Consider the following 14,873-nt stretch of genomic DNA (forward strand, 5'->3'; position numbering starts at 1 on the left):
TTGAGTAAACCATAACTGCTTGTGTTCTGCTTTCTATAAATATTTGTTCAAATTGTGGTTGGAATTCTCTCCCAATTCACTCCATACAACCTTTCATTAGGGCTGGTTCTTAACGCTTTCACCACTTCCTTAGTCCTTAGTTTGCTAAAAGACTTCTGTGGCAGCTTATTTTCATCACCAAAGGTAAGATTTCATCAAAGGGGGCAGCAGAGCATAATAGTTACAAATTCAGGCTGTAGTCTAGAGTCAGACCTGGGTTCAAATGTCGCTCCACTTTGGGCAAATGATTTAACCTCTCTAAGTCTCAGTTTCCTTATCTGCAAAGTAGAGATAATAGTATTTATCATAGGGTTGGCTGTGAACATTGCAATTATCAATGTACAATGTTTAACATATTGCCTGGAACATTTTAAACATCTAGTAACTCTTACCTATTATAAGAACCAAAAAGTGTAGGTAAAAGTTGCTGGTATAGAAGGGAAAGACGTTAAAAGGCAATTTTTATTTTATACTTTAGCCTATGGTAGATCCAACTTACCTTAAGATACAAGTGAACAAATGAAAATTATGCTTGGAGGTGTTGCAAGGGAAGAGACTATACTGTCAAATTTGTTTAGTGATTTACTATGGCCAGGGAATGAAACAATGATTGAGGTGTGATCCCTACCCTGAAGAGTCTTAAGAGTTTGGTTTCTCTTTTACTAAAACTTCAGTAGCCACTATTAATCTCATAAGGATATAGCAAAAATAAATACGTGATATTCTGAAATAATGGAGGTTCATTATAGAATTTAAGCAGAACTATAAGAAATCTGTCAGTCCTATCTTGGATGAAAATCTAGAAAAAGGCTTTATAAGAAGTAAAAAGGATCACTGCTGGTAGAATATTATTCTGGCTCGGTTTCAAATGTCAGAAATACTCTATAAACATAATTTGAATGAAAATTATGGTGTGGTCGACTAAAAGTATTTCCAGCTCATATGATTATTTTCTAATTAATATATCATTGTGCAAAGCCATTTAAATACCAACAAAAATGAAATGTGCAAATAAATTATGATACTTATACCATGTCATGATTAAAAATCAGGTTTTCAAAGACTAATGACATGGGGAAATGCTTTATGGTAAGTGAAAAAAGCAGGCCTAGATATAGTATGTTTCTAATTTTTTTTTAAATAGTAGAAAAGTGTATGGGGCGCCTGGGTGGCGCAGTCGGTTAAGCATCTGACTTCAGCCAGGTCACGATCTCACGGTCCGTGAGTTCGAGCCCCGCGTCAGGCTCTGGGCTGATGGCTCAGAGGCTGGAGCCTGTTTCCGATTCTGTGTCTCCCTCTCTCTCTGCCCCTCCCCCATTCATGCTCTGTCTCTCTCTGTCCCAAAAATAAATAAACGTTGAAAAAAAAATTAAAAAAAAATAGTAGAAAAGTGTATAATATTACACTATAGTAATCAAAACTATGATTTTCACATAAAACTGACAAATAGAGAAATGGAATGGCATAGAGAGCCCAGAAATAAACCCACACATATATGGTCAATTAATTTATGACAAGACGTGCCAAGAAGTGTAAACAGTCTCTCCAATAAATGGTGTTGGAAAAACTGGACAGTCACATGCAAAAGAAATGAAGACCACTATCTTATGCCATGCACAAAAATCAACTCAAAATAGGTTAAAGACTTGAATGTAAGACCTGAAACCATAAAACTGGAACAAAATGGAAGGATACTCATCTTGCCAATGGTTTTTGGATTTGACACCAAAAGCAAAGGTAACAAAGCAAAAATAAACAGTGGGATTACATCAAATTAAAAAGTTTCTGTGCAGCAAAGAAAGCCAAGAAAATGAAAAGGCAACCTTATGGAATGGGAGAAAATATCTGTAAAATATCTGCAAACCATTCTGTTCTGATAAAGGGTTCATATCCAAAAAAATATAAAGAACTCTTACAACTCAACAGAAAAGTATCCAAATAAAATGGACAGAGGAAATGAATAGACATTTTTCCAAAGAAGTCATACAAATAGCCAACAGGTACGTAAGAAGGTGTTCAGCATCACCAACTGTCAGGGAAATGCAAATCAAAACCACAATGAGATTTGTGATTATTAATAAAGCATTTATGCTGTATGTAAAAAAAATCACAAGGATACACACACTCACATGCACATATACGCAATGGAATATCATTCAGCCATAAAAAGTAAGGAAATCCTACCATCTGTGACAACATGGATGACTTTGAGGGCATTATGCTAAGTGAAATACTTCAGAAAAAGAAAACATGTGATCTCACATGTGAAATCTAAAAACAAAACTAAACCAAAAAATGAACTAGATACAGAGAACAGATTGGTGTTTGCCAGAAGCAGGGATGCAGGGTGGGCAAAATTGGTGAAGGTGGTCAAAAGATACAAACTTCCAGTTATAAGATAAATAAATCCTGGAATGCAATGAACAACAGGGTGACTATAGTTCACAATATGTGTTGTGTATTTGAAAGTTGCTAAGAGAGTATATCTTAAAAGTTCCCATCACACACACACACACACAAAACTATATGTGGTGATGAATGTTAACCTATTGTAATCATTTTGCAATATATCAAATCATTATATTGTACACCTAAAGTTAATACAATATTTTGTGTCAATTATATCTCAATTTTAAAAAGTATATAAAAGAAAACCAGTAGTTAATCACTGATAAAGCTGGTGAGATTTCAAGTAAATTTATTTTCTTCTTGAAACTTCTTTTGAATAAAACATTTCATAGAAAATGCTTCAGGCTCTTCAAATACTTAATACTTTAAAATACTTGAGACCCATGGTGTGTTAGGTTTCAGTGTAACATAAGTCACATTAAAAATCTTTTAGCTTAGGTACACTACCACAAAAACAGATACTGACACAAGACAAATAGTAACTGAAAAGGAGAAAACTTTCAATACTAATTCACTCATAATGTTGTGATATATAAATTACTATGTACCCCTGCCTGTAAGAACTGACTACAGGTCAATAAATGAGGTTTGTTAATAACTTGCATAAATCTAATTCTGACATATTACTAAATCATACCTTGAGAATAGCTATAAGCTTGAAAAGGATTGACTACTATGTCCATTGACTTGTGTGATTCCTGAGAATGTTTCTCCATCACCTCTACTGTATCACTGGATGAAGATGATGAAGACAATCCCAGTCTAACATATCTTCCTTTTTTACCACAGAGTGAACAATCTACTGGGGTGGCACTAGGTCCTCGGGGCAGTTGAACTTCATCTCTGTTGTAGTTTCTAACAGCTCCACTGTGATGCACAGAGCGTTCCCGCTGCCATATATAATGGGTTGGGGCAATAGCCATAACCTACGGTGGAAAACTTCCTTTTAGAATTTTAATAAGATTTGAAAATTTGGTAAAATTAAATACAAAAATTAAAACTCACAGCTAGCTCTATAACTAGATCTAAAAATCTAAGTTACTGATGTTAAGAAAAAAAAAAAAAGGCATCTCCAGATAAGACAGCACTACCTATAAAGTGATTCACTGCTTAGATCCTAAAGACAATAACTGACAAAGTACTTATTTCAAATATGAAATAAGACTGAAGCAACCTTCCAGGTTTTTCAATTCTGAGTATTCTAAGTTTGGGATAGATAATACAGTTAGTCCAAAATGACACATAATTTTTAACTGGAATATACTGGGTCAAAAATAACATTGTTGAGGTTTCTAACTATACCTTAGGCTAATCTTAACATGTTTGCAATTGTGGCAAGGGAAGTGTAAATAACACAGGTAATTTACATAACCTCTCTGTTCCTCAGTTTCCTTATCCATAATATGGAGAGAATAATATTGTCTACGTTAGAGGATTGTTGCAAGGATTAGATGAACAATTAATTATAAAACTCTTATAATTCTTCACTACATGTTGGGCATTGTTCTCTAAGGTTAAATAAAATCCTGCCTTTGGAGTCTGGATAGACCTATTTCCTTATCCTGACTCTGCCAATTGCTAGCTGTATGATACTGAGCAAGTTACTTAAACTTTCTGAGGCTCAGTTTCTATATATTTAAAATGAGGATACTATCTGCCTCATAGGACTTTTCGGCGGGTTAGATATGTGTAAAATCCTTATCACATAGTAAGAAGCTGGCAAATGATAGTCATATATAGGTACTTTCCCAACATATGAAGGGAATTGTGGGGACTCTTGAAAATTTTGCTTGGAAAGAAAGAAAGGCTTCTGCTGATAAAAATGAAAACCTTAGGTTTTGTTTTAGTGGGTCAGTTGGTTAAGTGTTCAACTCTTGACCTTGGCTTGGGTCATGATCTTGTAGTTTGTGAGACTGAGCTCCACGTCAGGCTCTGCACTGATAATTTTGCACTTGGAATTCTTTTTCCCTCTCTCTCTGCCTCTGCCCCACTTGCGCACTCTCTCTCTCTCTCTCTCAAAATAAATAAACTTAGAAATGAAAAGAAAACCTTAAAACCCCCTGATTAAAACCAGTCTGCTTATTAAACAGGGTACCGGTGGCCTCCTCCAAAATAATTGCTAAAGAATGCTAGCTAGGCTAATTTCTTTAGTGAATTATTTTATAATCTACTTAAATCCTTCAAAGAAGTTTTCAACAAACATGTAACAGTTACATATCTTTTATTTTTAAAAATGTTTACCAAGTTCAAAAATTTTTTAAGTTTATTTTGAGAGAAAGAGAGAAAGAGAGAGAGAGAGAGTGAGAGAAGGGGAGAGGCAGAGAGAGAGGGAAAGAGAGAGAATCCCAAGGAGGCTCTGCATCATCAGCATAGAGCCCAATGTGGGGCTCGAACCCATGAACCATGAGATCATGACCTGAGCCAAAGTCAGAAGCTTAACTGACTGAGCCACCCAGGTTCCCCCCCACTCAAGTTTTTATTTAAATTCTAGTTGGCTAACATATAGTGTAATATTGGTATCAGGAGTAGAATTTAGTGATTCATCACTTACATATAACACCCAGTGCTCATCACAAGTGCCCTCCTTAATATCCATCACCCATTTAGCCCATGCCCTACCTACTTCCCCTACATCAACCCTCAATTTGTTCTCTATAAAGAGTCTCTTATGGTTTGCCTTCCTCTCTTTTTTTTTCCCATCCCCTATGTTACATTTGTTTTGTTTCTTATATTCCACATATAAGTGAAATAATATGGTATTTGTCTTTTCCTGACTGACTTATTTCACTTAGCATAATACACTGTAGCTCCATCCATATCATTGCAAATGGTAAGATTTCATTCTTTTTAATAGCTGAATAATATTCCACTGTATATCTTTATCCATTCATCACTTGATGGACTGATTTGGGCTCTTTCCATAATTTGGCTATTGTTGATAATGTTGCTATTAACATTGGGGTGCATGTGCCCCTTCAAATCAATATTTTTGTATCCTCTGGGTAAATACCTCGTAGTGCAACTGCTAGATCTTAAGGTAGTTCTATTTCTAGCTTTTTTAAGCACCTCCATACTGTTTTCCAGAGTGGCTGCCCCAATTTGCATTCCTACAAACAGTGTAATAGGGTTCCTTTTTCTCTGCATCCTCGCCAACATCTCTTGTTTCCTGTGTTGTTGATTTTAGCCATTCTGACAGGTGTGAGGTGGTATCTCATTGTGTGTGTGTGTGCGCACATGCGCACTTTACTTCCCTTATGAGTGACGTTGAACATCTTTTCATGTGTCTATTAGCCATCTGGATGTCTTCTTTGGAAAAATGTCTATTCATGTCTTCTGCCCATTTCTTAACTGGATTATTTGTTTTTGGGGCATTGGGTTTGATAAGTATAGATTTTGGATGCCAACCCTTTATCTGCTACGTCATTTGCAAATATCTTCTCCCATTCCATAGGTTGCCTTTTAGTTTTGATGATTGTTTCCTTTGCTTTGTAGAAGATCTTTATCTTATGAAGTCCAAACAGTTCATTTTTGTTTTTGTTTTCCTAGCCTCCAGAGACATGTCTAGTAAGAAGTGGCTACAACTGATGTCAGAGGTCGCTGCCCGTGTTCTCTTCTAGGATTTTGATAGTTTCCTGTCTCACATCCATTTCGTATTTTTATGTATGGTGAAAGAAAGTGGTCCAGTTTCATTCTTCTGCATGTCACCATCCAGTTTTTCCAACACCATTTGTTGAAGAGACTTTTTTCAATGGATATTCTTTTCTACTTTGTCTAAGATCAGTTGACTATATAGTTGTGGGTCCATTTCTGAGTTTTCTATTCTGTTCCACTGATCTATATCTATTTTTGTGCCAGTACCATATTGTCTTAATGACTAAAGCTTTGTAACATAACTTGAAGTTGGGAATCATGATGCTTCCAGTTTTGCTTTTCAAGATTGCTTTGGCTATTCATGGTCTTTTGTGGTTCCATACAAATTTTAGGATCGTTTGTTCTAGCTCTGTGAAACATACTCATAGTATTTTTTTTTTTTTTTGAGAGAGAGAGAGAGAGAGATAGGGGGAGAGATAAAATGAGCCAGGGAGAGGCAGAGAGAGCAGGACACAGGATCTGAAGCAGGCTCTATGCTAACAGCAGAGAGTGTAATGTGGGGCTCAAACTCATGAACTGCAAAATCATGACCTGAGCTTAAGTCAAACATTTAACCGATTGAGCCACCCAGGTGCTCCTGTTGGCAGTATTTTGATAAGAATTGCATTAAATGTGTAGACTGCTTTGGGTAGTATAGACATTTTAACAATATCTGTTCTTCCAATCCATGAGCATGGAATGTTTTTCCATTTTGTTGTGTTATCTTCAATTTCTTTCATCAGTGTTGTATAGTTTTCAAAGTACAGATATTTTACCTCTATGGTTAGGTTTATTCCTAGGTATCTTATGGTTTTTGGTGCAATTGTAAATGGGATTGACTCCTTGATTTCTCTTTCTGCTGCTTCATTATTAGCATATAGAAATGCAACAGATTTCTGTACATTGATTTTTGTATCTTGCAATTTTGCTGAATTTGTGTATCAGCTCTAACAATTTTTTTTGGTGGAGTCTTTCAGGTTTTCTATATAGAGTATCATGTTGTTTGCAAATAGTGAAAGTTTGACTTCTGCCAATTTGGATGCCTTTTATTTCTTTTTGTTGTCTGATTGCTTAGGCTAAGATTTCTAGTACTATGTTAAATAACAATGGTGAGAGTGGACATCCCATCTTGTTCCTGACCGTATAGGAAAAGCTCTCGTTTTCCCCATTGAGGATATTAGCTGTGGGTCTTTCATATTTGGCCTTTATGATGTTGAGGTATGATCCTTCTATCCCTAATTTGTTGAGGGTTTTCATCAAGAATGGATGCTATACTTTATCAAATGCTTTTCTGCATCTATTGAGAAGATCAAATGGTTTTTATCTTTTCTTCTATAAATGTGGTGTATCACATTGACTGCTTTATGAATATTGAACCACCCTTGCAGCCCAAGAATAAATCCCACTTGATCACAGTGAATAATTCTTTTAATATACTGTTGGATTCAACTCGCTAGAATCTTAAGAACTTTTGCATTATGTTCATCAGGGATATTGGCCTGTAATTCTCCTTTTTGGTGGGGTCTTTGTCTGGTTTTGTCTGGTTTTGGAATCAAAGTAATGCTGGCCTTATAGAATGGGAAGTATTCCTTTTCTTTCTTTCTTTCTTTCTTTCTTTCTTTCTTTCTTTCTTTCAATACTTTGAGAAGAATAGGAATTAACTCTTTTTAAATGTTTGGTAGAATTCCCCTGGGAAGCCATCTGGTCCTGGACTTTTATTAGAAGATTTTGCTTACTGACTCAATTTCTTTGCTGGTTATAGGTCTGCTCAAATTTCTTCCTGTTGAAGTTTTGGTAGTTTATATGTTTCTAGGAATTTATCCATTTCTTCCAAATTGCCCAATTTATTGGCATATAATTTTTCATAATATTCTTTCATAATTGTATTTCTGTGGTGTTGGTGGTGATCTCTCCTCTTTCATTCATGATTTTATCTATTTGGGTCCTTTCTTTTTTCTTTTTGATAAGTCTGGCTAGGAAGTTAGCCAGCTCCTAGTTTTATTGATCTGTTCTGGGTTTTTGTTTCTATATCATTTATTTCTGCTCTAATGTTTATTATTTACCTCCTCCTGATGGCTTTAGGCTTTATTTGCAGTTCCTTTTCTAGTTCCTTTAGGTGTAGGTTAGGTTGTGTATTTGAGACTTTTCTTGCTTCTTGAGGTAGACCTGTATTTCTACATACCTCCCTCTTATCACTGTTTTTGCTGCATCTCAAAGGTTTTGGACTGTCATGTTTTCATTTTCATTACATTAGCTTTTAAAAAGTAGAGGTAAATAGGGCTGCCTGGGTGGCTTAGTCGCTTAAGCATCTGACTTCAGCATAGATCGTGACCTCATGGTTCATGGGGTCAAGCCCTACCTCTGAGCTGTCAGCACAGAGCCTGGAGGCTGCTTTGGATTCTCTGTCTCCCTCTTTTTATGCCCCTACCCTGCTCTGTCTCTCTGTCTCTCTGTCTCTCTGTCTCAAATAACCATTAAAAAAGTTTTTTAAAGTAGAAGTAAATAAAGATGTTGATTCTAATTATAAACGTTTCCATAACAATGTAAAATTAGGTTCAGAGCTACCTAAAGCAAGGAAGTAGAATATCAGAATTTCTTATTCCTTCCATATTTAGTATTTCTTCCTTAACACTTGTACATCTTTATTTCCTATTTCTGGAATGTCCTCTCCCTTTATTTGTCTTAGTATCGCTTTTCCTTCAATGCTGAGCATAAGTCCCACATTTTAAATACTCCAGCTTTTAGATTGTATTGTTTCATTGTTAATCTGACATTAGGACTTTTAATGTGTCTAGTACTCAGATATCTATCTGTCTGTCTATCTATCTATCTATCTATCTATCTTTTTATGAATGTAACCAATCTACGGAAGAACTCTGGGCAGGAAGAGTCTCTCATACGCCTATCAAAGGCCCTCCACACAATATTATTTAGTCATATATTTTTTATTGATAGATGAAAATAGGAATTAGAGGCCACTGACATTATAAACTTTCAACAGCATGATTTTTATAAGAATTCTGTCACAAACTCTAGTGAGAAGAGCAGAGAAACATAGGAAGCAAAGGGCACACAGTAAGTTTGGTAAACCATTCTTTCTACAACAAGCTAGGCATCAGTCTCTCCACATGCTAAACCAGCTAGAAAAATGCATGCACACATATTTGTGTGCTTTTCTAAATACATTTTTTTTTAATTTTTTTTTAATGTTTATTTATTTCTGAGACAGAGAGAGACAGAGCACGAGTGGCGGAGGGGCAGAGAGAGAGGGAGACACAGAATCAGAAGCAGGCTCCAGGCTCTGAGCCGTCAGCACAGAGCCTGACACGGGGCTTGAACTCACAAACCATGAGATCATGACCTGAGCCAAAATCGGTCACTCAACTGACCGAGCCACCCAGGTGCCCCACATTTTTTAATATCTATTTTATTTTTGAGAGAGAGAGAGAGAGAGAGAGAGAGAGGCAGAGAGAGAGAGAGGAAGACATAGAATCTGAAGCAGGCTCCAGGCTCTGAGCTGTCCACACGGAGCTCGACACGGGGCTCAAACTCACCAACCATGGGATCGTGACCTGAGCCGAAGTCAGTTGCTTAACTGAGCACCCAGGTGCCCCATTTGTGTGCTTTTAAATATGTTTGCACATATTTTATACACACAAATATAATTAGAATATTATTGTGATAACAGTTAATTAAAAAGAAAATTGTAAGAGGGTCAGGAAAGCAGGATTTAGTTCTATGACCTTAGGCAAATTACATAATTTTCTGGGCTACAGGGTGACTTTTGTATATGAGCAAACAGGTCACTTACAGGCCTCAAATTCTATGATTTATGAAAGTAACTTCTTTAAAGCATTGGTAGCACTTGATCTACTGGGAATGTTATCCTAGTTTTTACTTTATCTTACTCTTCTGTCATTTTTAGTGATTTTGTTGTTGTTGTTCCTTTGGTGGGTGTTACAAAATTTAATACCTGGATTAAATCTCTGGATCTCTGTTTTTCTCTATATATTTTACTGGTTATGATATCAAGAGATAGTATAGGATAGGTGTTAAAAAAAAAACAACAACCCAACTCTGCGTGTGCCTGGGTGGCTCAATAGGTCAAGTGTCTGGCTCTCGATTTCAGCGCAGGTCATGATCTCATGGTTTGTGGGATCAAGCCCCGCCTTGGGCTCCATGCTGACAGCACAGAGCCTACATGGGATTCTCTCTCTCTCTCTCTCTCTCTCTCTCTCTCCTCCTCTTTTTCTGCCTCTCCTCTGCTCTTTCTCAAAATAAACAAACAAACACCAACTCTGGAATCAGACTGCCTAGGTTTGAATACTGGTATGCTGCTTGACTAACTGTGTGACCTTAGAGAAATCATTTATTCTCTCTGTGCCTCAATTTCCTCTTCTGGGATTATCTAGCTAGCTGTAAGAACAGTTATGAGAGTTAACACATATGCAGTACTTAGAACAGTGCCTGACAAGTACCCAAAAAGTACTAACATCACTTTCACCATGGATCTCTTATCTACTCTACCAAGCTTTCAACATCACTTATATGTGTTGACTCATACCTTATTCATACCTGTTGACCATGCACTTAATTATCCAAGTATCACCTTAAATTCATATGTGTGATATAAAATTCCTTATTTTCTCAATAAACCAGTTTGTTTCTTTAGCATTCCCTATTTTCATTATGGAACCCATTACTCCTTCTGTTCTACAGATTTGAAACCCTGAAAGTGGACTTTCCCATATAATCTATATCCAACTGGTCAGCAAGTTATGACAATTATAATTTCATAACATTGATTTTTCTTTGGCATCATTATATTCAGCACTAGGTTGATACCTTCCTTTCTGACCTATACCAAGTTTAGCAGTTTTCAGTACCCTCCCTATATTGGGTCTCTGCTGCATATGGTCATTGGATCATTTTGTTTAAAACTCTGTTTATATCACATCTCTGATTTTTAAATTCTAATCTGGAATCAAGTAGTAGCTGATAGACAAATCAGCTATGATGATACTGTGCCATCTAGGCCAGAGTACATAACAAGATCAGAGAAAAGATTCCTTTAGATAAAATTGCTACCCTCCATGATGCATAAAGGGACTGGAATTGGAGTCTAACTCTCATCAGATCGGCATATTCCATAATTTGTGAGCCAATCTAGAAATCAAGCTATCATCAACCTAAATAAGTTCCACCTCAGAGGAGCTGCTATCCAAAAAAGTAAACTAACTGTAACTAAGAAGATAATAATATCAGAATGAGTAGGGAAATAGTCTTTACTCTTTTCTGGAAAGGCCTACATATATTTTTCAATTAAATCATACCTCATCTCTTTCCAAAAAAGGATTATTGGCAGCTGACAAAAACAGCAAATAAATTTTTCATTAAACTAGCACCCAAAAGGGAAAAATTTGGTTACAGGAAGAAAATAGAGGGGCGCCTGGGTGACTTAGTCGGTTAGGCATCTGGCTTCAGCTCAGGTCACAATCTCGTGGTCTGTGAGTTCGAGCCCTGCGTCGGGCTCTGGGCTGATGGCTCAGAGCCTGGAGCCTGCTTCCGATTCTGTGTCTCCCTCTCTCCCTGCCCCTCCCCCGCTCACGCTCTCTCTGTCTCAAAAATAAATAAACGTTAAAAAAAATTAAAAAAAAAAGAAGAAGAAAATAGATTTGCCAGTAGTAATAAGTAATAGAATTGAGGTAGGTAGAGAGAAAACTTGGCTCTTAGCTTCTTTGCAGCAACTAAGGTTAAAAAAAGAGACAAATTACAAAATTCATATAACCTGGAAGGAGAGAATTAAGTTGACAGTGGTATATATATATATAAAGAGTGCCAAGTTTAAGTACTAGCTGGCCCTACCACTTATTAAATAAATGACCATGGACAAGTTACAAACTTTCTAAGCCCCAGTTTCTTCATCAGAAAAATGGACAGAATATACTATTTAGTTCCTGAGATAAAATAACATAATATATATGTGTGTGCCTTTCAAATTAACCAGTATGAGCAGTAGAAGCTAGATGTCAGAGAAAACAGAGCACTAAGAAGTCATTAGATATGAAATCACATCCTGAGTTTACCATTTAATTGATGTATGATCTTGAGTAAACCTCAAACTCCTTGGTCCTCAATTTCATCAGATGTAAAATAAGAATGCTGCAACTCTCACAGGCATTTTTGTGAGGATAAGAAGATAATCTACATATGAAAATATTTATGAATTTATGAAGCACAATGCAAATGTAAAGTATTATCATTGTAAGCCAGTTTATAAGTAGTATCATAACTTGGGTTTACTTTAGGGTGAGACTCAAGAAATGAGTTGGCAGTATGTCAATACCAGGCTCTCAATAACAAATGTATAGAATACTTAGCTAAATTTCTAACACCATGTTTTGCACTTTAATGCATCAAACTTCAGGGCAAAGATGATGTAACACTTTTTTACAACAAACCCCCATAATACTGAACTTAAGTGTCTTACTCATTAGGTAGCTATTGAATGAATAGTTAAGAGAACAGGATAAAGTCTACGTAATTTCTTTTCCTATGTACTACAATGATTCAAATGTACGTGGTCGGAACAGCCATAAAAAAGCTTATCTATGTGCCCCTGTTGTAAGAGGCAGTGTTAAGTCAGCAAGTTTTATAGTTTATTGTTTTTCTACTACATGGATAAGAAGGTATGAAAAAGAATCAGAAGCTTTAAATCCCATTCACTCTGTCAGCCAGCACTATTTACTGAGTACCTACTATATGACATGCACTGTTCTAGGCACTGGAGGTACAATAAGAAAATAAAGACCATACCCTCTTGGAATTTATATTCTAGTAGGGGGAAATCGTATTTGTAAGATAATTAAAACAGAGTATGTTATATGATGGTTAAGTGCTATGGAGGAAACTATGAAAAGAAATACAGAGGGACAGTGGGAAGTAGTACTTGTTATTTCAGCAGCTTTATTGAGCTATATCTCAAAATACCATACAATTTGCCCACTTGAAGTGTAGAATGGCTTTCAGTATGTTCAGAGTTGCACAACCATTATTATAGTCAATTTTAGAACATTTTCATCACTCCATAAAAAAAGTAATCACACCCCATTTCTCCTTCCCCTTGGCCTCTGGCAACGACTAAGCTACTTTCTATCTCTTTGGATTTGTCTATTTTGGACAGTTCACTTAATGGAATCATACAATATGTGGTCCTTTGTGACTGGCTTCTTTCGCTTAGCATAATGTTTTCAGGGTTCATCCATGTTGCAGCCTGTATCAGTACTTGATTCCTCTTAATTGCCAAGTAATATATCACTGTATAAATATACTATATGGTTTATCCATCCATTCACTGAAGGACATTTGCGTTTTCATTTTATGCCTATTACAAATAATGCTGCTATGAATACTCATGTACAAGTTATTGTGTGGACATACCTTTCCTTTCTTTTGTATATACAACTAGAACTGGAACTGCTGGGTTGTATGGTAACCCTGTTTAGTCCTTTGAGGAACCGCTACAGTTTTCCAAAACAACTACACTATTTTACATTCCCAACCAAAGTGTATGAGGGTTCCATTTTCTCCATATCTTTATCAACACTTGTTATATTTGTCTTTTTCACAATAGCTATCCTCGTGGGTGTGAAGTAATATCTACTTGTGGTTTTGATTTTTCATGTCTCTGATGGCTAATGATGTCGAGCATCTTTCCATGTGGTTTTTGCCCATTTGTAGATCTTCTTTGGAAAAGCCTTTTCAGATCTTTGCCCTTTTAAAAGTTGTCTTTTTATTGTTGAGTTGTAAGAATTCTTTATATATTCTAGACACAACTCCCTTATTGGACAGAAAATTGGCCAAAATTTTCATCCACTTTGTGGGCTTCTCACTTTCTTCATGGTGTCTTTTGAAGGACAAAAGTTTTCAATGTCAATGATAATCTCTATTTTCTTTTGTTGCTTGTGCTTTTGAGTTCAAGCTTGTGCTCGTATGATATCTGAGAATCCTAATCCAAGGTAATGAAGATTTACACCTGTGTTTCCTTTTAAGAATTTTGTAGTTCTTAGCTCTTACATTTCAGTCTTTGATCCATTTTGAATTAGTTTTTATATCTGATATGAAAATTGGGGTCCAAATGCATTCATTTGCATGTAGATATCCACTTGTCCCAGCATCATTTGTTGAAAAGACTATTCTTTCCCCATTGAATTTTCTTGGTACTTTTGTCAAAATTCAATTGAACATAAATATGAAGGTTTATTTCTGGACTCTTCAATTTTATTCCATTCAGGGAGATACTACTTGATGCAGTGCTAAGGAAAGGTTTCTCTGAGGTGCTATTTAAGTAGAATCCTAAATGAAGTGAGGAAGTGAAGCACACGGATATCTGGGGGAAAAACATTCCAGGCCAAAAAAAAAAAAAATCCTGAGGTGGGAATGTCCTTGGTGTGTTTGAAGACGAGCAAGGAGGCCAGTGTAGTTGGAGGGAAGAGAGATGAAGAGATGAGAAGAGAGTTGGCAGACCAGGTAGAGCCATGATAAGGGTTTTGCCTTTTACTCTATGTAAAATGGGAAGCCTCTGGAGGCTTTTGAGTAGAGGACCAATGATTTGACTTACTTTCTAAAAGATTTACTCTGGCTGGTGTATGAAAATATACTACAGGAGAGAAAGATTATAAGAGAGACTACTTGGAAGATTAGGGCAATGACTGAGACATGAGGAGACAATCACAGTACGATTTAGTGGTAGAGGTCATGAGAAACGGTAGAATGCTGGACATTTTTTTAAGGTA

General features: G+C 36.3%; 1 protein-coding gene across 9 annotated transcripts in view; it reads right to left on the minus strand.

Moving 5' to 3' along the window:
• SPDYA (speedy/RINGO cell cycle regulator family member A) overlaps positions 1-14,873 on the minus strand; it is a 37,898-nt gene that overhangs the window by 4,483 nt on the left and 18,542 nt on the right. For 8 of the 9 annotated variants that reach the window (XM_023251989.2, XM_023251990.2, XM_023251988.2 and 5 more), the window contains one exon: positions 3,086-3,374. In XM_023251989.2, the coding sequence (XP_023107757.1) occupies positions 3,086-3,374 (289 nt within the window). Of the gene's footprint in view, positions 1-252; positions 318-3,085; positions 3,375-14,873 lie in introns of all 9 variants that reach the window. The other variant, XM_045054749.1, reaches the window with a different exon arrangement.

This window comes from Felis catus, chromosome A3, assembly GCF_018350175.1.
Source record: "Felis catus isolate Fca126 chromosome A3, F.catus_Fca126_mat1.0, whole genome shotgun sequence".
Classification (NCBI taxonomy): Eukaryota; Metazoa; Chordata; class Mammalia; order Carnivora; family Felidae; genus Felis; species Felis catus.